Source organism: Zootoca vivipara, chromosome 4 (assembly GCF_965207765.1).
Source record: "Zootoca vivipara chromosome 4, rZooViv2.hap1.1, whole genome shotgun sequence".
Taxonomy (NCBI): Eukaryota; Metazoa; Chordata; class Lepidosauria; order Squamata; family Lacertidae; genus Zootoca; species Zootoca vivipara.
In genome coordinates, this window is record NC_142587.1 from 86,335,551 (window position 1) to 86,362,682 (window position 27,132).

The 27,132-nt window shown below is 45.0% G+C and overlaps 1 protein-coding gene across 1 annotated transcript in view; it reads right to left on the reverse strand.

Annotated features, from left to right (window-relative positions):
• CNTN5 (contactin 5) overlaps positions 1 to 27,132 on the reverse strand; it is a 242,953-nt gene that overhangs the window by 179,442 nt on the left and 36,379 nt on the right. The window contains exon 4 of the mRNA XM_088668387.1: positions 10,197 to 10,292. Within this exon, the coding sequence (XP_088524513.1) occupies positions 10,197 to 10,292 (96 nt within the window). The remainder of the gene's footprint in view (positions 1 to 10,196; positions 10,293 to 27,132) is intronic.

The window sequence follows — 27,132 nt, forward strand, 5'->3', positions numbered from 1 at the left end:
AGGTTGTATATTGTCTCCCTGCTTATTTAACTTATATGCAGAATTCATCATGCGAAAGGCTGGACTAGATGAATCCCAAGCAGGAATTAAGATTGCCGGAAGAAATATCAACAACCTCAGATATGCAGATGACACAACCTTGATGGCAGAAAGTGAGGAGGAATTAAAGAACCTTTTAATGAGGGTGAAAGAGGAGAGCGCAAAATATGGTCTGAAGCTCAACATCAAAAAAACCAAGATCATGGCCACTGGTCCCATCACCTCCTGGCAAATAGAAGGGGAAGAAATGGAGGCAGTGAGAGATTTTACTTTCTTGGGCTCCTTGATCACTGCAGATGGTGACAGCAGTCACGAAATTAAAAGACGCCTGCTTCTTGGGAGAAAAGCAATGACAAACCTAGACAGCATCTTAAAAAGCAGAGACATCACCTTGCCGACAAAGGTCCGTATAGTTAAAGCTATGGTTTTCCCAGTAGTGATGTATGGAAGTGAGAGCTGGACCATAAAGAAGGCTGATCGCCGAAGAATTGATGCTTTTGAATTATGGTGCTGGAGGAGACTCTTGAGAGTCCCATGGACTGCTAGAAGATCAAACCTATCAATTCTTAAGGAAATCAGCCCTGAGTGCTCCCTGGAAGGACAGATCGTGAAGCTGAGGCTCCAATACTTTGGCCACCTCATGAGAAGAGAAGAATCCTTGGAAAAGACCCTGATGTTGGGAAAGATTGAGGGCACTAGGAGAAGGGGACGACAGAGGACAAGATGGTTGGACAGTGTTCTCGAAGCTACGAACATGAGTTTGACCAAACTACGGGAGGCAGTGCAAGACAGGAGTGCCTGGCGTGCTATGGTCCATGGGGTCACGAAGAGTCGGACACGACTAAACGACTAAACAACAACAACAACACCCTTTCAAAATGTTTTTTTTGGGGGGGGGGCTATTGGGTCGTTTTTATTTTTAATTAGGTATTTTGTTATTTTATAGCTTATTTTATTCTGTGAACCGCCCTGGGACCCCCGGGTATAGGGCAGTATAATAATAATAATAATAATAATAGCAACTCCAGGAAGTCTTTTTTACTCAAACTTTGGTTTAGCATGCTATCTTAACTCAGGTCCATGGAGAGTTGTTTTCTTTTTATTTGGGATATATACATGCACTCAGATTTATGTACACACAATCTCATGGGTTACATTTTATTCTAATAGCCATATACTTTAGTTTTTTACCCGACACCCGTATCAACTAGACAAGAGATCGTGCAGACACTTCCATGGAAATTGCAATGTAAAGTTGTCAGAAAACAAACTTTTAGGCGCAATTTATCAAAGCGTTCACCACAGTATGCTCAGAATATAGATAAAAAAGAAAAATCGTGAATGGTGAAGGTAGCCGTAAATTGGCATTCTCATGGGATGCTGTGATGGAGCTATTGTCTGCCAGTAAACCCTGCTATTTACAAAGTTTGGGTGTTGAAGTGATTAAGTCACCATGGTGACAGCAGGCCTGGCATTTCGTTTTATGAATAGCTCGTCTTGTTTACTGAGATCTCTCTAGAATTTCGGTATCTACTTTCCGAAGGCCATTTAGAAAGCCTTAGTATAAGTGCTTCACCTATTTCCATATATGATTATGCTTTCTTTTGTTCATTTCTTGGGTGTCCGGTGGAACATCTGAGCCAGCAAAAAACAAAGTGGGATGAAAATATCAAATTTTCTGCGGGGAAGAAGATCACTTCCCCCCCCCCCTTTTGTGAACTTCCACGATTCAAGGAGATCCATTTCTTTCCTTGCTCACTCAGTTGCCACAATTTGATCTTGCTCTTTTCCTAGAGAAATATTGTATGGTTCTCATGGAACAACTTTCCCAGCCCAAGAGACTCAGTGGTTTAGACCACAGTGCCAACAGCTCCACTACTCAGCAGTAAAACTTGGGGAGAAATTCTATACACAAGAATCTGGTATAAAGCTATACCAGATCCAAACTCTGTTTGGTTACTGCTGATTTAGCTGGCCTAAGCCTTGTACGGTAGTGAGAAAACAAGCCCTTAAAATAGTGTCTGAGTTTCACCACCTTATGCCAGGTTGCCAGGCTGCGTGACCAAGTTGAAGAGGCTTAGGATCCAGCCTCACCCCCCCCCCCCGACCATGCCATGTCCTCACCTTCTCTGTTTTTAGCAGCTGTGTGTGGTCAGTGGGCTAGGGGGACTAGGGGAACTAGGCTAGTTCCCTAAATGTTCCCATGGCCTTCTTCCCAAAGCCCGGGAAGCTTTTGCCCAACTTGGGGAGGGAGACGTGATGCTCTGATAGGTCCAAGAGCCCTCCCACCACCTTCCCAAAGCCCATCCAACTTTGGGAAGGCAGTAGGATGGCTCCAGCATCCTGTCACAGGCATGGTGTCTCCCATCCAAATCTCAGGAAGTTGGACGTCACATTTGTGATGTCGGCCCTGACCTCAATCGCTCTTGCAAGCTGGCACCTCTGGCCCTAACTGTGCCTGTGTATCTCTGGCAGAGCAAAGGATGTGGGAGTTTAGCCAGTTTAGTCCAGTTGCAGTAGGAACCTCCCAGCTCAGCCAGCGTTCCGCTGGATTCTAACCCGCTCACCCCAGTAGATTGCTCCCTTAATTGGATTCAGCCCTCAGTAGTTCTTCCAGCTGTTAAGTCATCTATATCGGCAACTCTGAAAGCCTCAGAGAGCCCCTGAAGGCCTTTTTAGTCATAAAAACACATCCTCCAACATTTTTATTCTTTGCGTTGAAGGCGCACATTCATCCTGTGACATAGGACACAATGCAATCACGGAACTGCATGCCTTAACATGGAATTAATCTGCACTTGTTGCATGCAGTTGACAGCAACGTTCACATACCCACAAGCCATAGAGGAAGCCCTTTTTCCTGTGCCCCATTTCCCCCAAATACACCCCCTATATAAATCGTGCATTTCCTTCTACCGTTGCGACTCATCATCAATGCTTATTAACGCAGCACGCAAATCTTTAATGAAAGCAATTTATTTATTGCATTGAAATGCACCACATAGAAAGAGACAATGTTGTCTATTCATCACCTCAGAATGGAATTGCTTCCTTTTCTGCTCTGGGGGGTTCCGTAGGTACCTGCCCAAATAGAAATCCACAGACTGGGTATTTGTCTTTGTTCAGGTTTAATTACGGTGATAAATCTTTAGACCTTTCCTTCTCTCTAACTGCTTGGTGCACAGGGAGTTACTGAAGATAAGGTAACAAGGTGGACAGCACAACAAGAATGGATCCTGCACTGGCAAACTGAATAGCTCAGTGTGTGTGTGTGTGTGTGTGTGTGTGTGTGTGTGTGTGTGTGTGTGTCACAGAAAGGCTTTTCCTCCCTAATTTTCAAAGTCCTCAGAAGACAGTAAACAAAATGATTCATGAATCAACGAGGCATGTTTCTGCCAGAAGGAAAAGCAGGATAAAGGGCACAGAGCTAAGCATTAGCAGCCTTGTGGGTTTGGTTTAAACCGAAAGGTGGGGTATAAATGTTTTAATAATACCATCTTCATGTCCCGGTGCATCGTTTTAAGGACACTAACATTTTAAGGACATTGGACACTGGTGCATGTCCAGATGGGGGTGACCAGGATGAAGAGAGGTTTTGGACTCAATTTAGCAAAATAATAATAAAAAAATAGCACTGTGCACAACAAAAAAACATATATTCCCCTCCAAAACTGTGCCACTAATACAAATTAGTACCTCATCCCCAGTGCCGGATTTACGTATCGGCTAAACAAGCTATAGCTTAGGGCCCCACTCTCTTGGGTCCCACCAAATTTTTTTAAAGGAAATAAAACCCTGTATGTACATTTCCATTTCCAAAATATAAGATAAAAAAACAAATAAAATAAAAATCTGCATACAGCAATGGTGTTTTGTGTTGTTTAGGCTCCTGTGATGTAATGCCCCCCCCCCTGCTAGCCTGCTCCCTAAAATATCACTGGTTTGCTCTATATACAGTGGTACCATAAAGTACCATATAACATATATTCAACACAAAGAAAAACAGGGACCATTTGTTGTTGACAAAGGACAGCTGGACATATAAAGGCCCCCCATTACCTTCAGTAGCTTAGGGCCTCATCAAACCTAAATCCGGCCCTGCTCATCCCTGAGGTATCTGAAGGGCTTTCTAACACAATGTGGAGCAGGCTCCAGTTAACGAGATGAACTTTCTGTGGTTTGAAAGTTTGACCCCTTCTTTAATCTCTTGACATAGGACAGTACCGCTGACCTATTTGCAGGCTATCTTGTAAGGATGGCTGTGATGATGGGGCATGTTGAGCGGCTGGGGCAAATGCTGTAGAAGCATTTGATGCGGCTGCTGACGCGGTGGCGTGACATCCCGCCAGTGGCTTTGCGGTGAGAACAATGCGACATCTTGCAACCGCAGCAATGGGCTGGGGTGCAGCAATGCTGGACTTTTCCCATGGCATTCACAACCGAAACAAAGCAGGGGTATTAAAGCAAAGCTGTCCAATCTGAAAAGCACCTTTGCCCGCAAAGACTCTGCCTGTGTATGTGTGGAGAATTGCAAAGAGTTTAAAGGAAACCTTACCAATGAACCGGAGGGAGCTGAACTCCAAACTTCTAATGTGATGGTAACTTGTGTGTATAAGGGAGAGAGATTTAATTAAAGTACATTGGAATCTGGGTGGGAAGAGAAGTCTAGCCAATTTATCAAAACTTAGTTGACTGCCTAATGATGCCAATACTTCTGTTTAGCCATGTGTTAGGCTAATCAATCAATATCAATATAACTCCTACTCAGTTGTCATCCATACACTACCTGGCGACACAAATGCTGCAGCCCTCACCTGATCACACACACACACACACACACACACACACACACACACACACACACACAACACAGCTGAGTCCCTGTTATCTCGTACATCATGTGGAGCTGCTGGAAGCCCAGCAAACTGCTCCCATCCATCTTCCCCTTGTCAAATAATTGTTATTTAGAGATCATGCATAGCCATCTGTTGTCTTATTTCGAGCCCAGGGCTCTGCCCCATGATTACAATATCTCTCCAACCCCTTAGCAATAGCAGCCAATGTGACATTTGATGTTCACATCATAGAGAAATGCATCAAAGAGGCAACCACATACATGATAAATATTGCACGGTCGTCTACGTAGACGATTGGCGGGGAAAAATTCAATTCAGATTTAAAGGCAAACCTCTCCAATTCTCACTTTGTGGGAGACCACGTGAACCCTAACCCAACGCCCTTCACAGGAGGTTTTTAAGTAGAAGCTGAGACCGGGGGTGGGGGGACAACTTAGTCTGGATCCTAAGCCCTTCAATCTCCATCGTATGCCATGACAACCCAGCACAGAACACTATTTAAAAGGCTTGTTTCCCCTCTGCCAGGCTTAAGCAGAGTAACAGCAGCTGCCCTCCTGCTGAACAGGGTTTGGACCTGGTGTAACATTAGGCCACCTTAACTTGCACGAGGGTGCTTTGAGGCACCTTCATCTGCGTAGGATCGCCCCTTAATTCACAAATGCCTATGCAATCATACATTTGTTGTTGAAGGTGCCACGGTACCCTTCGTTGTCTTTGCTTAGCATTGTGGACTCTGCCAAGTCATGGGAAGAGGGTCTTTTTCACCACCTGCTTCCTGATCCCGTTTAACCAGATACACCAGGGAGGCAGAGGCACATGAAGTAGGATATCTGATGATCACCAAGGTCCATGGAACAGGGAGGCTTATCATTGGTTCATCAATTAGAAGACAAGTAGTGAGGAACCACCCCATATCACCAAAATGCACACTGAGTGTATTCTGGGATATACTGTTAATTTTCATGGGATGACAGTGAGATTCCAAAGGTACCAAGGGAACAAGCAGGTTCATAATCTTCTCCCTCCGCTCTCCCTCCCTCCTGAACCACCTGATTCCAATTTGAAATCAGTGCACGTTCATGTCCCTCTAAAAGAAAATGTCCTTTTAGGGCCACCAGTCATAGGGAAGTGTATTTTATTTGTGCGTTACCAACCAAATCTCCACTCTGGCCACATTCCTACTGCACATTTAAAGCACTATGATACCACTTGAATTCTTCCAAAGAATTCTGGGAGCTGTAGTTTGCGAAGGGTTCTGAGATTTTTTTAGGAGTCCCCTGTTCCCCTCCCTAAGCACAGGTGCCACAGTTCCCTGCGAAGAGGCACTGATTGTTAAATCACTCTGGGAATGCATTGCACGGCGTGCTTGGTAGTCAAATAGCCTTTTAGCTAAGGTTATCCACCATGTATGCTGTGAACTGTGGCCTCTGTCTCACAGCTAATGTTAGATGCACTCTAGGAGCATTGGGAAGTTCAGCAATGCTTGACATGCAGAGATGCTTCACACTGCAGCATAAAGGAGCTGTGCCAACATGCAAAGATATCCACTCGATAACGAACTGCTCAGAAATGATTACTTTTATCAAGACCAGAGTGCAGCAGCTAGAAATCAGCAAGCAAACGATCACGACTGAGAGCGCAATTAATTATAATATTGTCAAGGACAGCTCACTCTGGCCAAAGGGAATGCTTGCGACACCTAGAAGCTTTTTTGAGGGCCCCCAGGAGAATGAATCTCGCTCATTAAAGAGGAGGGTGTGTGTGTGTGTTAACACATTTGCTGTGGGTGCTTAGATGCTGGCCTAAATTTGCGTAATCCTCACGCCTTTAATCCGAACGTTCACAGCCATGAAACTCTGCACCTGATCACCTTCAATTATGCTGTCATCGCAGATTCATTTTCCCCAGAGTTAAACCACTTTAAATCATTTATAGTTAGGAGTTTAACAATCTCCATCTTATTAGGCCTGCGTCAGTTATGGAGGCACTGTCAGGGAAGAGGAATGGGCTGACATTTAGAAAAGACCCTCCAAGTGTCCCTATTTTCTCGAATTTACGGAAGCCATCCCGGTTTCTGATTTGATCCTGGAATGTCCCACTTTTCCTTAGGGTGTCCCTATTTTCATAATGTTGGAAGGGTATGGTGTTATGTGACTAGTTATGTGTCTCATACACAGAGGATCTTTCCCTTCGCCTCTGGGATATAAGAATAATTTTAGCTGAGAGGGGGCTCCTGGTGGGAGGAACCCGTTGGGGAAGCAGCAAGGGGGGAAGGCTCAGAGCCCTTGAGGTAGTGGGACAATGATGAGTGGTTAGAGGGAGATGAAGAGGTAACAGGGCTTAGTGAACTTGGACAGTCTGTGGCCAAAGAAGTCCAGAATCAGAAGCTGAAGCAGGTGAGTAGGAGGGGAGGGGTCAAGAGGCAGAGATGAGTCAGGGTGGTGAAGTAATGGGTGTTTCTGCTTCCTGCTGCAACAAGCTCCTCTCTCTGGTTATCTCGCAGAACCAGAAGAGGCATGGAAAAGGGCAGAGGAGAGATTGGCCGGCGCAGTCTCTGACTGCTTGGGTAAAACTCTGGAGAGAAGGGGACTTGGGTCGTGGGGAGGCAGGGACCTTCCATCTCAGCAACTGCTTTATGGGGCAAGACTTTTGTGAGGGATGAGTTGTCGTGCTCATTAGGAAGACCTACACCCCACCAGGTCTCTGCAGGTCACAGTTTTGCTAATAAAGTGTTAACTCCAACTGGCACAGTGTGATTTACTGTGGGCTTGCTCCTGACAATGACAAAATGTAAGAAGACAAGGACATAAACATGCAAATAAACTGAAACATCAGTTAGCATAAGCATTTCTTCTCCAGGTGGCAACATAGAAGAAAATAGATATTGTTGGGAAAGAGCCAGTTCATTTGAGAGGTAGGAACTAATGGTATCAACTAATTCCCCATCCCTGGCTTAGAATGAAGACCAGTGCGTGATACTTTTTTGCAGCTTGCAACAGTGACTGAAAATGGTCTGCTTCCCAATAGATACAGAAGCGAGACTTCTCATGCGATAAACCAACCCAATCTCTCTGGTGAAGCATATACCAGAATCGTGGTGAGCTTATGCATCTGTAGAGATATTGTGCTGGGAACTGAAGCTACAGCGCTAGTTATGAGCTAATTTACAAAACGTAGATTAATTGGGATGTTTCCGTAACAAGCTATTAACCTGTCCCTGGGGAGGAGAAGGGGGGAAAAGTCCCTTCCCTTCATTATTGTCCCATATATCAGTACCCACATACGGTAGATGCCTAAAAGGCAATAAAGGACGTGGCCGGGAGCCAAACGTCTCGGTGCATTTTTCAAGTTAATTAATTGCCATCTTTCTCGTGCTTTCTCATTTCTTCACGTTTCCTACAATGGCATCTGGAGTTATACTTGTCGACATTGTTAGCCTTGCAACACGCGAGCAAACCACCCTAAAGGAGATTTCTTGTCAGGGCGTCTCATTCTTCCAGCACCTAGCACTGGCTTAATTGGGCAAGCCAACTAGCGTTCCTCATTCCCCCGAGGTTCAATACCATCCCCGGGGGAAGAAGCATTTCTGCAATTGAACCACCATATATCCAAGACCATGGTATTTTTGATGTTCATTAGCTTACATTTCAACTTTGCCTTTTGTCAGAATGACAAGGGAGTGGAGAGAGAGAGAGAAGGAGGGAGAGAAATTGGAAGAGTTAACTGAATGGGGATGATTCTGGGTTGATTTCTGAAGGAACAAACCACCCTCACTCATTCCAGCCATGTCAGGTTATAGGTCAGCGGTAGAGGATCTGCTTTGCATGCAGACAATCCCAGGTTCGATCCCTGGCATCTCCGGGGGGGCGGGGGGGGGGGGCGCAGGCAGAAGGCAGGGAGTCCTCCTCCAAAAGTAGGAGGGACAGAAAGCAAAGCGACCTCCTGGCTGGTTGTGAGGAAAGAGGCAAGCAGGTGGTGACTGAGTGAGAGCAGATTGAAATTGGTGGAGCAGTTCCCCATTTGCCCCAATGAATAAGTCTCTACCAATTTTCAGGAGGTGCCAGGGCTAGGAGGAGAGAATCTTCAATATATGTGTACAGCTGCCCTATGTGCTGCCCTATCATTATAGCAGGTTGGGAAAGCATCCGGACAGTGATGTCTTCTCAGGCTCTGGACCAGTCCTGGCCACCCAGGATGACAGCTGATCTCTCCTGGGCAGGGAAAGCTATAAAAGGCTTCCTGTATGGCCTGGGACTTTGCTTGAGCAGCAAAGCCTTCCTGGCGCTGATGTGCTTCTCTGCAATGAGATTTCATTCTCTCGCAGATAATAAAAACTTTGAATAGAATTAATATTTTTCCAATGACTGGGAACTATTGGCGCTCTGTTCTTAAAAAAAAAAAAAACATATCATGCAAACCTGTTAATTTAGATGAGTAAATAATAAAAGATCTGACTAGTCTCCTCCTGAAGAATTTCACAATACAGTGCTGTAACCATTGTCCGTGAGAAATAATCCTATGAAAATAGAACCACTCCATTAACATCAACAGGCGTCCTACTGACTTCTGCAGACGTAATGCATTTTACACCCAGCTTGGTTCCAGAGCTGATGACATCTTTCGCCACATCTCAGTGGTCACTGATGAACATTCATGAAGGTGATGGTAATACTCAGTTTGGGATAAATGATCATCTTGGTCAAGCCCATGATCTATCAAGGCCATTTTACTCAAGGCCATGTTTAAAGTGGATTCATTCTGCCTCTTCAGAGACCCCTGGAAAGCCTGTAGTGCTATTCCTAACCAGACTACAATTCCCATGATTCTTTGGAGGATCAGCCAATATATGTTTTATTATTTGAGTGTCAGGCTTCGGGAAAGCGGCTTCCTCCCTCCCTTTGGCCGTGGATAAGCAGAACAAAGCAAAAACAGTCTCTTACCATTTAAATAGATTTTAATGATCACAGCTCAAGAACAAAGAGTCTGTCTCGGAGTAAAGGTGCTCCCAATTAAGGTTTCCACCCACTCCCCCCCCCATGTCACTTCTGCACCTTGCAACCTGATCTCGCAACCACCTTGCTTTTTGTGTAGCCAGCTTATCTGCTCTACCTATCTGCTTTTGGACTGATAGGCTCAGCAGAATTCATGGTGGATGGTCTTCCAGTATACCTTTTGTGGTCCCAGAACTGGTCATGGGTTTGTGCATAGTTCAGCCTTTAACAATTCATAGCCAAGACCACGGCTGGACATGATGAGCGTGCAGAAAAGTGAGACTCACAAAAGAAAGGCAGTCAGCTGTACCTGGTGAATGGAGCGGTGGGGAACACATCAGAACGACGCCTTGACCTTCCCGTACTGACACAGCACTTCTCGTCCGACCACTGAAATTCCCCAGATCTGTTAACATAACACAGCGGGTTTAGATTCATGGAAAGAAACTTCTTGGTATTAGCGACTGCACAGATTTCTCACCATCCGACCCTTTCTTTTCGCTCTCTCATGCTTTAAAAAGTTTTAAAAAAAAGAATGCTTGTTTTTATTCTTGAAATTTACAAGAAAAATGCCTGGCTGTTTCACAGTAAATTTATTCTGGCTGATTTCAGCTGGAAAATGGAAATATTTTCTGCATTACATCAACACCTTTTTTTATTGCCCCTTCTAGGATGCGGAAATGGTATCAGCGAAAAGGCATTTGGCGATGTACCCTTTTGTAACAGACATTTAATAGCTCTTTTATTCCTTTTTACTATTTCCTGCTTATTGATTTCCTCCCCAGTAAAAGACATTCTGTGCATAGTGAAAAGAGAAATAAAGGCGGGGGGGGGGATGCATCACATCTAAACTGCATCCTGTGCAAGACTCTTGGGTATCGTGAAAGGGATACTTCAAACAAGGTAATATTAACGTGTTTGAGCGGGTTTAGCAACACTGGATCTATTGGGGAATTGATGCTATGGTAAGGTTACCATATTTTTTTCAATGAATCCGGAGACACAATCAATCAATCAATTCATCTATCTATCTATCTATCTATCTATCTATCTATCTATCTATCTATCTATCTATCATCTATAAAAGAGGAAAAAACACTGTATTAAAAATACAGAAATAATATCTTCCCTTCTGTGGTCTCCTCTGTTGCGCGGCCTTCCTCTGGGTCCCAACCTTTCTTGGAGTGCTAGCCGTGCTTCCTCCCTCCCTCCTTGCACTGTGATCCCCTATAGGCTTACTCTAGAGTAAGTGTTAGCAGAAACTCACTCCTGCTGTTGTTGCCCTGCCTGCCTGCCTGGGTGTCTCCTGCGCAGGCATTGTCCAGCAGCCGCCCATCCATGCCGCAGCACACCCAGTCAGCAGGTCTGGGGCAGAGCCGGTGACGAGTGAGCGGCATACCTGCCAAGTTCCAGCCTGAGAAATAAGGGACTGGACCGGAAGTAGCAGACCAGAAGTAGCGCTGCCGCCATTTTGGAACTGGACGGAGCATGCTCAGAAGCGACTTTTGATGCTGCTCTGCCCTGTTCCAAAATGGCCGCCGCACCAGAAGTCGCGCCACAGCCATTTTGGAACTGGGCAGAGCAGCATCAAAAGCCGCTTCTGAGCATGCTCCACCCAGTTCCAAAATGGCCGCTGCGCCAGAATAAACCAGGAGAAAACAAAAAAATCTGGTTTTTTGGCTGGGAGCATCTGGAAAAATGGGGGTTTCCCGGGGAATACGGGGGACTTGGCAGCTATGGCGAGCGGGAGGAGGCACGCTTGGGCCGGATCAGCTCGTCTTCTGCTTGCCTCTCGTCTGCGATGGCCAACGATGAGCTGGCCGACAAGCTGAGCCACCACTTGCAAGTCGAGGAGCACAATTGCGAAGCCGAGCTGCAGCTGCAGCTGCCCAAGCACCACCCAGAGGCTGAGCCGGAGCCGGAGCCAACGGCCTTGGGCAGCGGGAACAACGACGAGCTGAGCACCAAGTTGCAGCGGCGCACCGAGCTCAACGACCCCATGCAGCTCTCGCCCGGCGGCGGCACCCAACACCGTGTCTTCAGCCCCTACACCGAGTCCCCATATGATGTGTCTTGTGCGCAACACATCATATGGGGACTTCCAGCGAGGCAACATGGCAGGCGCCACGGCAGCGGGCAGCTCCTGAAGCCAGCCAGAGCCAACTGCACTACCAGGCTCCGGGCTGCTGAGGCTGCCACTGCTGCTGCTGCCATGTTTCCCGGGGACATTAGATAAAATCCGGGGACATTCCGGGGATGGAATTTGTCCAGGGACAAATTTGCAAATCCGGGGACTGTCCTCAGGAAACGGGGACCTCTGGTAACCCTATCTATGGCACCTAAATATCAGTGTATTGATAGCATTACCCGTTTCTAAGGTGCTTAACAAGTGCAAAGCGTCCCAGTCGTTGCCCTCAGAACAACCCTGTGAGGTAGGCCACTAATATATGAGTAGAAGTGGTCACCAGTGTGAGTATCCTTCCACAAATCTGAGCAACACCCCCTAATTCCTTTCAATCCCTTCACTCAAAATCTTCCCCTATTGCTGTGGTCAACAAAATCTATGACTACCATTGGAGATCATCCTATAAGTATACCGTGACAAAAAGAATAATGCAAGCAGCTCTAAGGGAATTTAAAACATTAGTCCAATGAGGAATCAGGATGTTCTTTGCTTCTGATAGTGAGACAGAGACAAATAATGTGGGGGCACTGTGGAAAATATATAAAAAAACATAACAAGATCTCTCTTACCCCCGTCCCCTGTGATTAGAAAAGAGGTCAGTAACAGTAGGATCCCCATCTTTGTGAGGAGAAAAAAAAATAGACTGCATTTTCCCTGCTGAAATCATTAGAGCATTTAAGTAAAAGAAGAATGGCGCTTCATACTGGGTTTTACAAAGTACGCCTAAGTGGGGCTGTGAGGCTGAATGTGTTGCAAAAGCAGAAAATCCAAGACCCCATGGATCAGAAAATTAGGGCAGATGATGGACAGCTGGTCCTAGGCTCCTCTGGGGGTATAAATTCGATAAATAAGTAAATAAATATTTTGTTTACAATTGAAATCCAGCATTCTCATACCCTCCAACATCTCTCCAATGAAAATAGGGATACCCTAAATAATAAGCATAATAATAATAATAATAATAATAATAATAATAATAATAATAATAATAAATAGTAGTAGTAGTTGTTGTTGTTAATTCCCCACCCTTCTGACTGGGTTGCCCCAGCCACTCTGGGCAGCTTCCAACATATATGAAAACATAACAAAACATTAAACATTTTAAAACTTCCCTATACAGGGCTGCCTCTGAAGGTTGTAGAGTTACTTATTTCTTGGCTTGGGGGTGCTGTAACTCCATATCCTCCTCCAACATTTCTCCAATGAAAATAGGACCACCCTAAGGAAAAAGCGGGACCTCCTGGGGTCATATCAGAAACCAGGACGGCTTCTGCAAATCTGGGACAGTCCCTGGAAAATAGGGAGACTTGGAGGTTCTGGATTCTGTGTTGATGCTTAGAATCTTGGCATTTGCAATGGGCTGCAAGAATTTTGATGGGCTGATCCATGAGGGTTTTTCTCACGCTCCATTTGAGGCTCTCAGCTTTGACATTCCCTGCATAAATGTGCGAGATGGAAACTTTGCAGCCTAAGGCCTCTTCAGGAATTGCCATGGACTGAGTGCTGACACAGAGAGAAAAGTCTACATGGCACAGTTTTCTGTGTTCTTACAAGAAATCTATTTTGCACTAGTGGCTCCCCGATCTGGACAAAAATGGGAAGCAAAAAATAGAGCTGCCAGCTAATTTTGCACATGCTAGTCTATTCCGCTCTCTTTTCACCAGACCCTTGCTATCAAAGAGGGTGTCTCTAATAAGGCCAACATTTTTCAGACAGAACAAAATTGGTGCAGCAACAGTTTTTAACTCCACCTCTCCTTTCTTTTCCTCATTGCGTGCTGACATTTCCCCTTCCTGCATTTGTTCTTCTCCGAAAAATTTAAATTGTATTGTTGATTCCTGTCCTCTCAAAAGATCCATTAAGGGCATGTTTCAAATTCCAAAAGACAACAGCTAAATATGGAAATTTGTATAGTTTCCCCTGCCTGAACCATCTATCTTGCTCTTTGCGGGCATTTTCCAGGAAGAGAAATCGGGTCCTCCCTAACAAGTGTTGCGGTGTGACCTGGCAACCAGACCCTGTATTGCGGGTGGGAACATTTGGATGGCCACAACACCCTATTGGAGGTCTCTCAATGCTGGGTGCAATCTGACCAATGGGATCCCAGCAAATTTGTATTGAGGGACCTCTATTTAAGTCCAGGCACATGTCCCTGAGCTTCCTCTTTTGGGCTCAGTGCATTGGAACACCCGCCCACCTCTCCCTATATTCAGGGCTTGCGCTTGACCTTGCTATGCCGTCGTGTGTTGCCTGTCGTTGGGACAGGGGCACGGCAGGAATTTTCCCCACTTGGCTGATTGGCTGGTGCCATTTGGGTTTCGCCTGCCGCGTAGCAAATCGTCACAACTTGTAAGGTTGCGGATAGGCTCTGGTTCAGGTGATAGGGGTGGCAGAGCGGTCTGGACATCCCTATGCAATGGGTATTCCGCTAAGGGAATCCTGGGACTCTTGGACGGTCATCCCTGAGACGGGTTGCGCCCGGAGCCAGAGTCCAGCGGGGCATCTGGCTGGTGGACTGGCTTGACCCCGCCTTCCACTCTGCCGGGTGTTTACCCAAGGCTGACCTATGGTGTGCCCTGCGTTAGCGCTGCCTGCAAGGGTGCAGGGAGCTAGTCATACCAGAGCCTGATTTGATTTGATTGTAATCAATAAATTCTGCCCAAAACCAAACCAAAATCTTGAGCCTTATCTGAATTTATTTGGGAAAGGTTAAAGGGTCTACACACGCAAATGGCATCCTAAGGAAATTAATGATACTTCTGTTGCCATATAATTGCGTTCTTGGAAATATGAATGTTTCACACAGCTACCACAAACTGCAACAATTCACAAAATTGCTCTCAAAATTGTCCTCACTGGCTATAAATAAATTATAGAGCGTTAAGAGTGATAAGATTGAAATCTATTTTGTTGTCATTAAACCAATTTGCAGATTTTGAAGGTCTCCAGACAGTACTGTTGTTGATTAAAAAAATTTTTTTAGAACTCTAACAAGGACAAACATGTTGTAACAAGAATTTGTCCAAACAGTGGCTTACTGTAGCTATTATCACCTTTTAAATCTGATAATCAGTCCCTTTACTGGCTACTGTACTGGAAGCAAATCGAGTTCCAAAATGAATATAATTAATATGCACAATTCTGCAGTGTAAGTAACCGGGGAGAGGGCATCATAACTGTTTGGGTGAGGAAGGGAAATTTAACTCTTTTCCTTCCTGCTAGGTTCCAGATGAAAATCATTCCTCCATGAAGGAACAGACAGAACCCTGTTTGAAACTTTTTGCCAGCTGCTGTCAGTCAGTGTAGACAATACTGGGCTAGACAGACCAAGGTTCTGACTCAGTAGAAAGCAGCTTCCTATGTTCTCTGCCTCCCCTGCATATCAGGCAAGGATCTCCATGCAAAATGTTTCAGACACAACAATATTTACTACTATCGGTAGGGAATAAGAGTTTAGGGAGCAGATCATAAGTGACAATCCTAAAATATGTTTTTAAAAGGCAGCCTTTAGGGATGAGGGAACAAACAGCTGGCTGGGTCGGGATTCTAGGAGACGAGAAGTTACGGTATAAGACGGGAATGTGAAACAGATGAAATGTAAGCAGCAGCAGAACTTTTGAAGCTGGTGTTTTTTTAAAAAATTGAAAATATGTTTTGTCTTAAAGTGTGGTTGGACGTTAAGTTTCAATATTTTTGGGTAAGGGATAGAGATTAGTAGTTAGATAATAGCAATTTTGGAGAGAGGAGGTTAGTAACAAAGAAGTTAAAGTATAAAAAGAGTGGTTAATAGCAATGAAGAAGTTAAAATTTAGAAAAAAGAATGTGATGTTAGATCTGGGAACTGCGAGAATTATTTTAATAATTAGAACTCAAGAAGGGGAAATGGGGAAGTCAGAAAAGATTAGTTTAGAAGCTTTAGAATGATGTCATTGTATTTTTATTTTTATTTCTACTGTTTTATTTTCTTTTTCAGTCTTTTTTATTTTTAATTGTCTTTGAAATGTGAAGAATTTGGGGGAATAAGAATGGACAAATTGGTTTTGTATTCTTTCTCTTTTTTTCTGTATTTCTTGATAAAATCCAATAATATTTTTTTTAAGTGTGGTTGTCAAGCATGACTGTCCAGGGAGGAACTTCTATATCAAACCAGTGATGCGAGGGGCAAAGGCAAAACTGTGAAACTCCCCCCTCCCCTCAGATTTTCCACCTCCTCCCTGGCACAATTTTAAAGTAAGGGTGGATTTTTTTTACAAAAAACAACAACAACAAAACCCCCATGTGGTTGGCATAACATTGAAAAGTTAGCAACCCTAAAACATGCAGAATTAGCATTAGCCAAGGTTAGTTAGCTTGGGTGCACGGTTGTAATATTTTGCGCTGTAAACTTTATAAATGATGCAACTAGCTGCTGGCATGTCCAATAAAGGAACTTGAGCTGCGCCACTCTTGCTGAGAGATCCCAAATGGCTGATGCTCCAACTTTCAAGCATGGAGCTACCTTGAATTGCTTTCCTCCGGTGCAAAATTCCTGTCGAACACACCGCGTTACTGCTCTCAGTCTCTATTGCTACAACCTCTCCTTCTAAAGAAAAAAGTTATTCTAGGTCTCCCTCGGCCTCTTTATGTAGGCCACACCCACAGCATAAATTCAAAGCACTCTTGTAACACTTTAACAGCCATGGTTCCTCCCCCCAAAGGCTCCTGGGAGCTGAAGTTTGTTAAGGGTGCCGAGAGCTGCTATTCTCCCTGAGGAGCTACAATCTCCTAAATTGCAATTGTTGGATATGAGAAAGGTTATGCCTCAAGCAGCAGGCACCAAACAACTCAGATTTACTCAAAGAAGATATAGGACACTGGGCGCTGTATCTTGGAAAGCTTTCCACTTCCTCTACAGGCAGCAACCCACCAAAAACAGAAGAGAGGTGGTTAGAGACTAAGCAGCAACTGTAGTGCCTGCTAATGCATATATGAGCAATCCTTTCCAATTCACAGGAAACACTGGAAACTGTAGCTCTGAAGGGGGGATATGGGCCCAGGCCATAGCTGCCAAGTTTTCCCTTTTCTCACAAGGAAGCCTATTCAGCATAAGGGAATTTCCCTTTAAAAAAAAGGGATAACTTGGCAGCTATGGCCCAGGCTAAGGGAAATACTTTTTTTTTTCCTACTGGAAGTGAAGGACAAGATGGTGCCTCTACCCATTCTGTGTACAAAAGCCAACCAGACTGGCACTTGAACGTAACTTTGACAATGGCAATGGGCTCCACTGCACCCAAGGGCATCTGCCTAGACCTGCCATATACAACTCTGGCTCAGTAGACACTGGTGGGGTGGGGGCCACACACCTGACCTCCCATTAGTAGAGTGGCTGCTTGCTTACTTGGAGGTAGAAAGGCAAGGCAGCAGGGATGTAGTGCTGTGTACACCAGTGGAACCCATCCAGGAGGTCAGGTGCGTGGCACTGTCCTCAAATGCCAGTCACTGTTGCTCTATCTACTCTAAACCCCATAGGATCAGCCACCTGAGGCAGCTACCTGGCTGCTAACGGTAGGGCTGGACCTCTTCCGAGCCTTTGTGATGCAGGCGGCAACCATTTTAGGCATGTCCAATCAACGTGTGGTTGCTGATGTGCAGGTCCTTTTAGACCTGGAAGAGGGCAGAACAGAGTGGGGCGCACTTATGCATTCTCCGCCAATGCGTGCGGTGGCTAGGAATGGAGGCCCTGCACAGAATGGTTGCCACCTGTACAGTCGTAGCTCGGTAACAGCTTAGTTCGTGAACGTTTTGGCTCCCAAACGCAGCAAACCCAGAAGTGACTATTCCAGTTTGCAAACTATTTTTGGAAGGTGAACATGCCCTGGCTTCCGATTGGCTGCAGGAGCCTCCTGCAGGTGCCATGCTTTGGTTTCCAAATGTTTTGGAAGTCAGTTGGACTTCCGGAACGGATTCTGTTTGATTTCCAAGGTACGACTGTATTCTGTAATTAATAGATGGTGCAAACTATTCTTTTTAAAAAAATAAATCAATAAATATTGAGTGATAATAACAAGAAGTTTCAGGAGAGCTGAATAGCAAATTGAAATAGAAAGGGAAAACAGAAACAAATTCAGATTTTTATTTCTTAACTCTGTTTTTTTATATATGTAACAATCAAGGTGACATTTCATTTGCAACGCCAAAGCAATCTCATTAAACTGAACAAAATCAAGCTGAAATGGAATGTGGGGAGAGCCCATTGCTATTTCATCATAGAGGAGCACAGAACAAACAACAACAACCACTTTTCCCTGCTTAGGAAACATAATGAAAGCAGTGCTGCTCAGCCACATTCATTATGCCTCAATTTATATGCGCCAGATGCCAGACGGCTTAAGTGACGGAACTTACCTGGGCATTTGCAAAAATTATTTATAAAAACAACTCTTCTAGAAAACGTGCATTCATTTTATTTAAATTCAATTACCACTGTAAAGGGCTTGTTTCCAGTAAACAGTAGAAGCCCTATTTGCAAGTGAAAATTAATTGCTATTCAGGTGCTTCCAGCATGGAAAAGAAACTGCTATGCACAAGGGTGTAGACAGACTCAGCTTTCCATTAGGAGTATGAGGCTTTTGCAGCATTAGTGCTAATTTAATCAAACTGGTTAACCATCTGTAAAACAAAGACTGAAGATTTAACACCTTTGCTATGACACTGGACAAAGCCTACATAACTAGCTATTTGCAGGTGCATAGATCAAGAGGCAGTTCTGCTTGAAAGAGAGCAGGGTACCACGTGGTTCATCTAGTGCTGTACTCTGACTGGCAATGACTGTCTAGAACAAAGGTTTTCAACTTTTTTGAGCCCACGGCTCCCTTGACCAACAATATTCTTTCTGCTGCTCCCCTGTGGGGCAATGCTTTCTGAGCCTCAGAAGCCCAATTGTGTCACCCCTTGCCGGCAGAGCTGGCAGCCCCTCATCCCTTTTTTTTTTTGAAAAGCTCCACAGCAGAATGCAGGATGCAGAATGGTGATCAGACTGTCATAGAATCATAGAGTTGGAAGAGACCACAAGGGCCATCCAGTCCAACCCCCTGCCAAGCAGGAAACACCATAAAAGCATTCTTGACATATGGCTGTCAAGCCTCTGCTTAAAGACCTCCAAAGGAGACTCCACCACACTTCTTGGCAGCAAATTCCACTGTCGAACAGCTCTTACTGTCAGGCATAGTTGCTTCTGTTGCCACTTGCACATAGGGTTGCCAGACTCAATAGAGGACAGGACTTCTGTGCCTTTAATTGCCCTTTTCTCTTTTGAGTCTGGAAACCTTAAAGAGAAACCAGCAGACCCTTTGCTTGGAAATTAAACATAGTATTTCACTATTTAGCACTAGCAGGTCACTATTTAGCACTAGCAGGTACAGTCTGTCTGTCTGTCTGTCTGTCTGTCTCTCACTCTCTGTGCAAGTAGGGTTGCCAGACTCAATAGAGGACAGGACTTCTGTGCCTTTAATTGCCCTGCTCTCTTTTGAGTCTGGAAATCTTAAAGAGAAACCAGCAGATCCTGTGTTTCATTTCCAAGCAAATGATCTGCTGGTTTCTCTTTAAGGTTTCCAGACTCAAAAGAGAGCAGGGCAACTAAAGGCACAGAAGTCCTATCCTCTATTGAGTCTGGCAACCCAACTTGCACACAGAGAGAGAGTGAGTGAGAGACAGACAGACAGACTGTACCTGCTAGTGCTAAATAGTGAGCTCCACCTCCAAGAAACTGTTGAAGAATGAAATGATCCCACTGCCATTTTTCCGCTTACAAATAGGATGGAGACCAAGGACCAGTTGTGTACCCTGCTGTAAACTGGTCATTCAGAGCAGGTGATAATAATACAGGGGCTGTTTCCTGACACTGATGCAACATGGGACAACTTCCTCCAAAAGATAGGTTAACAAAACTGAGTTTTGTTGCTGAATTAACTGAGGAGCTTAGTGGAACTCACACCTGCAGTCTCAGGGAAAATGCCCCGTATATACTTATGCCAAAAATGTCTGTGTGTTTAGGGATGGCTAAGGAAATTAGCAATTCTACTGGGTTGGCAAACAGATTCTTTGTCTGCTGTTTTGTGTTTCTAATAGAACAGGTGTGTCTGTGAGTAACAACTTTCTCACTGCTACTCTGCAATTACTGCTCAGTCCTTCATCGCAGGTGCTGCGTGCCCTGATGAGATTGTTCGTGAGGTCTGCAAGCTGTTCTGGAATGCAGAAAAGGATGGTGATCTTCCGTTTCCATCCCTGTCTTTCATAGTTTTCAAAGTCATTTGTTGTCCTCTCTTAGAACCTCTGGTTCTAAGAGGAATGGATGGAAAATGCAGAATGTGGCCCCAGTGCTAAGAGCGTTGGTGTCGATTTTACACTTTGTGCATACTGACAAGAGTAGGAAGCAAGCGTTGCTCCTGTGTGCAGAACCCAGTAGCTGGGCAAAATGATATCTGGATCAGACTCCAGGAGAGAGGAGCTGTGCTGTGTGACTCCCCTCCGAGGAAAGGTTGCATTGCTCGAGACTTTGTAATTTAGAGAAAAGGTGTCATGATAGACATTTAGAAAACTATGCACGGCATGGAGAAAGCAGATAGAGAAGTTTTCTCCTTCTTTCATGACAGTAGAACTCACAAACATCCAATGAAGCTGTATGTTGGAAGATTTAGGACAGATAAAAGAAAGTCCTTCATGTAGGGCAGGGGGCAACAAACATTTTCAGCAGGGGGCCGGTCCACTGTCCCTCAGACCTTGTGGGGGGCCAGACAATAATTTGGGGAGAGAAAAAAAGGAACAAATTACTATGCCCCACAAATAACCCAGATATGCATTTTAAATAAAAGGATGTACTCATGTAAAAACATGCTGGCCGGATTTAGAAGGCGATTGGGCCGGATGTGGCCCCCCAGGCCTTAGTTTGCCTACCCATGATGTAGGGCATAGTTAAACTATGGAACTCACTTCCACAGGAAGCTGTGATGACCACCAACTTGGATGGCTTTAAAAGAGGATTAGGCAAATTCATGGAGAAGAAGACTACCAGTCGCTTGTGTGTTCAGGTCCTGCTGGTGGGTTCCTCCCAGATATCTGGTCAGCCACTGTGAGAATTGGATGCTTCACTAGATGGGCCAAAGGCTCTTATTATGTTCTTATGGTGGGAACCTCCTGCTGGGAACTACTCCTCCCCATTCAGCAGGCTGGTTGGGTGGATATATCAGGCCATAGTTGGGCTGCCTGTTGGATGCTGCACCAAACCCCATTATACAATCTTTGATAGTTATGGCCCTGCATAACCCACTGTCTCCCTCCAGCCATTCACTGCTCCCTACCTCCCTGTGCCTGGTGCACAAATGCAAACAATTCTCGTGTATTTTATGTGTTGTTATACATATAACATCTTATACATAGTATATGCATATATACACTCTAGATTTTGTAACACAGCCAGCACATAAGCGGATATACATAACGGCGCATATCATTGTGCAGGAATCTACCTGGGATAGGTCAGGTGGTAGAGTATGAAACTCTTAATCTCAGGGTCATGGGTTCGAGCCACACATTGGGCAGAAATATTCCTGCATTGGCAGGGGGTTGGACTTGATGAGCGTCACATACCATTCCAACTCTACTATTAAATAGAGGGTAAGCATAGCAGACGACACAGGAATCTCTCCAAAAGCAGCTCTTTATTTGGAAGCTGGAACAGAACTGAACTGCATTGCTGAGCCGGCCTGCTTTTATAGAGGCTGGCTCAAACAATGTATCAAACATAATTCAAAGTTCCCTCCTAAAGTTCCCTCCTAAAGTTCCCTCCTAAAACAACTGACAAGGACCTGAGGACCTGAGGGAAAACTATATACACTAATACATAACACCTACAATTATACGAATGATGTGTTATTACGTATAAAATTACACTGCAGAAATATAGTGCTGCATGGGTCCGAATGTACACAATATTTGCATATAATTGGTTGAGGGTTTTGTTTTTTTTAATAATTCCAACAACTGCAAGCATAGATAAGTGCACAATGTGAGGGGCGTTCCCATATGGGTAAAATTCGACAGAGTTGGAACTGCCAAATTCTGTACTTGAATCTGTTTCCAAAGGATTCCTCTGCCATCCCTATCAAGAACACATCTAACAATATGAACAAGCAAAAAACAAAAAACAAAAAAACCTCACAGAGATCCCTTATGGGAAAAATGAATGCCTTCTACTCCTTTATCTGTATATTCAGCAGGGTGGTGTGAACTGAAAGTAGCAGGTTGCCATTCCGATACTTCACCACATCAGTGCAGAAAAGATGTCAATGGCAGCAAAAGGCAAGGGGGATTCATGAAAGCAGGTTGCCCATCACTGGTTCCCCTCTCCATACTTGCGCTTTGTGAGTGCTTCTCCACACACACCTTAAAAGCTGTGCTTCAGGGGTCACCTGACTACAGCAGTGAAATGGAAATGATTGACTAGCGGTAGAAAATTAAAATTAATTTTTAAAACACCTTAGCATTACCCTGTCCTGACTCTCATCAATTTTCACCAGGTAATAAGGCCCCTATATCTGGCACGCTTCCTCCGAATCCTGAGCTCAAGAGATGGCAACAGACTTGGGAGATGGGTGGTCAGAGCAGGACTAAGTCTGCATTCAGATGTGGAGCTTATTGCGTTCATTTTTCCTGGTTATAACGCTGCCGTTTCTGTCCCAATTTCGTTTGGGTCACTTATACTGCCATTGTGGGAAAGAACAGTATGATGAGTTATGGCCCCGAAATTTCGTCATTGACAAGCTCCCGTGGTTTTCTGAATGAAGGGGATTACAAATGGCTCCCCACCCTCCCCGGAAACAACACATAAATTCGCACAAAACTTCCACCAGTTTTCCAGAAGTCATGTGAAAGATCAGATACAACATGGAAATGAATGGGCAAGGGAAGATGGCATAAAATGCTGTCTGAATGCAGCCGTAATCAACTATTATGGTGGTTTTCTACTAGGAAAGGAGACAATAAGCAGAAACAATAGCTTCTATAGCAACTACAGCAGAAATAGTCTTCTCAGTCCAATCTTGACATGAGAAAGACACAGAGGACACTATTGTAAGCTGCACAGCTTATTCCCGACTGGAAGACATCCTGGCATAGCAAATGTCACAGCTGCATAAACACCAGTCTGCAGTGCTAAATGCATTTCTCTGTTCCCCCTTCCAAGATCGTGTTTGAAAATGTTTTCTCCCTACGGCTAAAAATGTTGCTCATTAAACCACTTCTCCTTTGCTTTAAACTGGAGCCTATTGTAAGTTGTATTTCACCATGCATCGTATTGTCCGCTTGATCAATTTAAAAGAAAAAAGGTATCCAAATTGCTGGGAAAATAAGAATCGAAGCTGTCGCACTGTCACAAAACTCAGTTTGCACATTCACCTTCCGGAGACGAAGGCAGACCTCAAGCACTTCGTCGTTACAAATGAAAAATGAGTCTGTTTGCCTTTCAGCTTCTTTTTTTGGCTGCATGGTGCAAACATAACACAGAGAAGATGGTAGACTACCTCTGCTCAGGAGAGAGAGAGAGAGAGAGAGAGAGAGAGAGAGAGAGAGAGAGAGAGAGACCCATAATTTGAGGGGATACTCTTCCACCACAGAAATACTTTAAGGCAGGAGTGCTCAGCCTCAGGTCCAGGAGCTGAATGTGACCCGCTCGCCCTCTATATCAGGCCCCCAGGGCTCTCTCCAAGCCATGACTCCTCTCCACTTCACACTGTCCCCCAGCCTTGTTCTGATGCATCCTCCAGTGTTTTTGACTGTCTGGAATGTGTTCTTAAACATTGATAAAAACTCATGCTCATCATGATGGAGGATATTGAGAAATGTATGTTGTAGTAAGCTCTGGATTTGGAATAGCTAGAATGTGCCTTACTTTGCAAAGGTATGAGTTACAGTGGTACCTCGGTTTTTGAACGTCTCCGTTGACAAACATTTTGGTTTTTGAACACCGTAAACCCGGAAGTAAATGCTTCAGTTTTCAAACACACCTCGGAAGTCGAACATGCCACACGACTTCCGCTGAGTTCAAGGCTTAGCTGTCGGCAATTGAGTTTTTTGTTTTAGAATGTTTCAGAACTCGAACAATCTTCTGGAACGGATTACATTGGAAAACCAAGGTACCACTGTAACATGCCTTCCTCCACCAACCTTTACTTCTGGCCATTTCCACCACTGGCATGCAGCCCTCAAAATGTATCTCCATGAAGGAATGTGGCCCTCAGACTGAATATGGTTCCCCACCCATTTTAGATGTGGCAGCCATTTTGCGCCATGCCACATACACCGCAGCAGCCATTTTGTGACTGGTGCCCACAGCCCTTCTTGAACATTCAGGCTGGGCCCACTGGCTCCTGAAAGATTGGTGCCCCATGGGCTAAGGAGATGTTCCAAGCTGCAGTTTTGAAAGCTCACCACATGGGGCAGTGGCTCCATGTTCTTGGCTGCTCCTAGACAGTTCCTTGTTCACAACAGTGGGAAATGCATCACTATCCTAAGCTGCAGTTATGCTAAGTAAAAAGGTAAAGGGACCCCTGACCATTAGGTCTAGTCGTGACCGACCCTGGCGTTGCGGCGCTCATCTCGCGTTATTGGCCAAGGGAGCCGGCGTACAGCTTCCAGGTCGTGTGGCCAGCATGACAAAGCCACTTCTGGCGAACCAGAACAGCACACGGAAACGCTGTTTACCTTCCTGCCGGAGTGGTACCTATTTATCTACTTGCGCTTTGACGCGCTTTCGAACTGCTAGGTTGGCAGGAGCTGGGACCGAGCAACGGGAGCTCACCCCGTCGTGAGGATTCAAACCGCCGACCTTCTGATCAGCAAGCTCTAGGCTCTGTGGTTTAACCCACAGTGCCACCTGGGTCCCGCAGTTATGCTAAAGCCCTACACAATTGTATTGATTTTTTTCAAAGGGAAGTCACCACTGCATTGGTGCTGGGCTGTCACTTCAGCCTGTGGCTTAGCTGACAAAATGGCCACATGTCAGTGCAAAGGAATGAATTATGACACAAAGGGCAGCCCGTGATGTTTGCATTCATATTTCCTGGAGTTAAAAGGAGCATGTGCTGTGACACTCATATAGAAAGGTCAACTTTTGACAGTTAAGACACCTTCCTTGGCTTAGCCGGTCCACAGCAGAAGGTGAAAACACTCAGTACTCCCTGCAGACAAAAGAGACATGCGTAAGTCCAGCTGTCACTGCATTTTCTGCATGTGTGGTCAGATATAATAGAGTTTTATATTATTTCTGAATGGGTAGACAGCTTTCACAAAGGGCATGACAGCTCTAGAGTGTGAAGGATGTGGGGGGGGAGGATTCTGCTGTTGAAATATTGTGATTTGCTGTAGCGAGTCTATGGCTGTCATTAAGCTTCAGAGGAGAGGAAGGGAAATTCCCATGGTGCAATTCTACATAAAATTAAATAAATACTGGGATTAGTTCATCCATCCATTGGCATTAACCACTTAGTGAGCAAGCCCAAGCAAGCCAGTGGAAAGTAAGGTTGCCATATGTCTGAGTGGACATCAGAAACAGTGTCTGGGCAGAAATCACTGAAATGCCCAGGAAAATCCAGTTTTCATCTATTTCCCTTTAAAAAAGTTACGCCAGATCAAAACCCCATTCAGCACCAGGCCTGCTGCTCTGCCTATGCCTGGCAGAGGGAAAACAATCATTTAGATTAGTGTTCTGCGCTGGGTTACCAGGCCATGTGACTGGCCTGAAACATGTGAACAGACTAAGTCTCTCCTCTCTTGTCTCATCACACCCCTGAAATGTTCCTTTGGGCGGGGTACTTACTTTACCTTGGGGACACGGGTGGCGCTGTGGTCTAAACCACAGAGCCTCTTGGGCTTGCCGATCAGAAGGTCAGCAGTTCAAATCCCCGTGACGGGGTGAGCTCCCATTGCTCGGTTCCAGCTCCTGCCAACCTAGCAGTTCAAAAGCACATCAAAGTGCATGTAGATAAATAGGTACCGCTCCGGTGGGAAGGTAAACAGCGTTTCTGTGTGCTGCTGTGGTTTCGCCAGAAGCGGAAGTGGAAAAACTGTCTGCAGACAAACGCTGGCTCCCTTGGCCAGTAAAGCAAGATGAGCGCCGCAACCCCAGAGTAGTTCATGACTGGGCTTAACTGTCAGGGGTCCTTTACCTTTACAGTGGTGTCTCGCTAGATGAATTTAATTCGTTGCATGAGTTGCTTTGTATAGCGAAAAATTTTGCAAAGCGGCTCCCATAGGAACACATTGAAGTGTGGTTTCCCTTAGGGTGCCTCGCAAGACGGGGGGGGGGGAATCTTCTTGCGAGGCACCCTATGGGACGAAAAAAAATCGTCTTGCAAAGCACGCCATAGGAAACATTGTCTTGCGAGTCTCCATTGAAATCACAAAAAACATTCGTATTGCGAAAAATTCATCTTGCAGGGCATTCGTCTTGCGAGGTACCACTGTACCTTTTACACTGGCCTCAGCTTAGCCAGCTCAGGCTCAGCCAGGTGAACCAGAATGAGCAATTTATCCTGGGATATCTTGGGCAGAGCCATGGTTGGGGACTTAATACGAACTGAGCCTGGCTGAGTTGGCTGAGCTGGAGATTCACTGCATCTTAACCCGCTCTTGCCAAGGAGCTGCCTGCTTAAAAAAAGTAATATATTATAATAGCATCAGCCTAAAATATTAATTATCCAATGGCACCAACGGCTTTGCATTGTTGTTGATTATTTATCAACTCTCACATATGTTCAGGGGATGTTCAAGCGGTAATAAAAACAGCTAAGAACAAGATGACTGAAAAACACAAAACAATGCAAAGTGGACACTCATGGTAGAGACCTATTCATCTGGTTGTGAAATAGGCAATAAAAGCAAAAGCCTGCTGGATACTGAGCTATTATCAAAAGAAGGCCCGGTGCCAACCCAATGTTCAATTTAGACAGACTTGCTGTCTCCATTGCACTTCCAGCACAGGGCTTAATCTGCATACCAATTCTGAGATGGCAGTATTTCCTTCAGACAT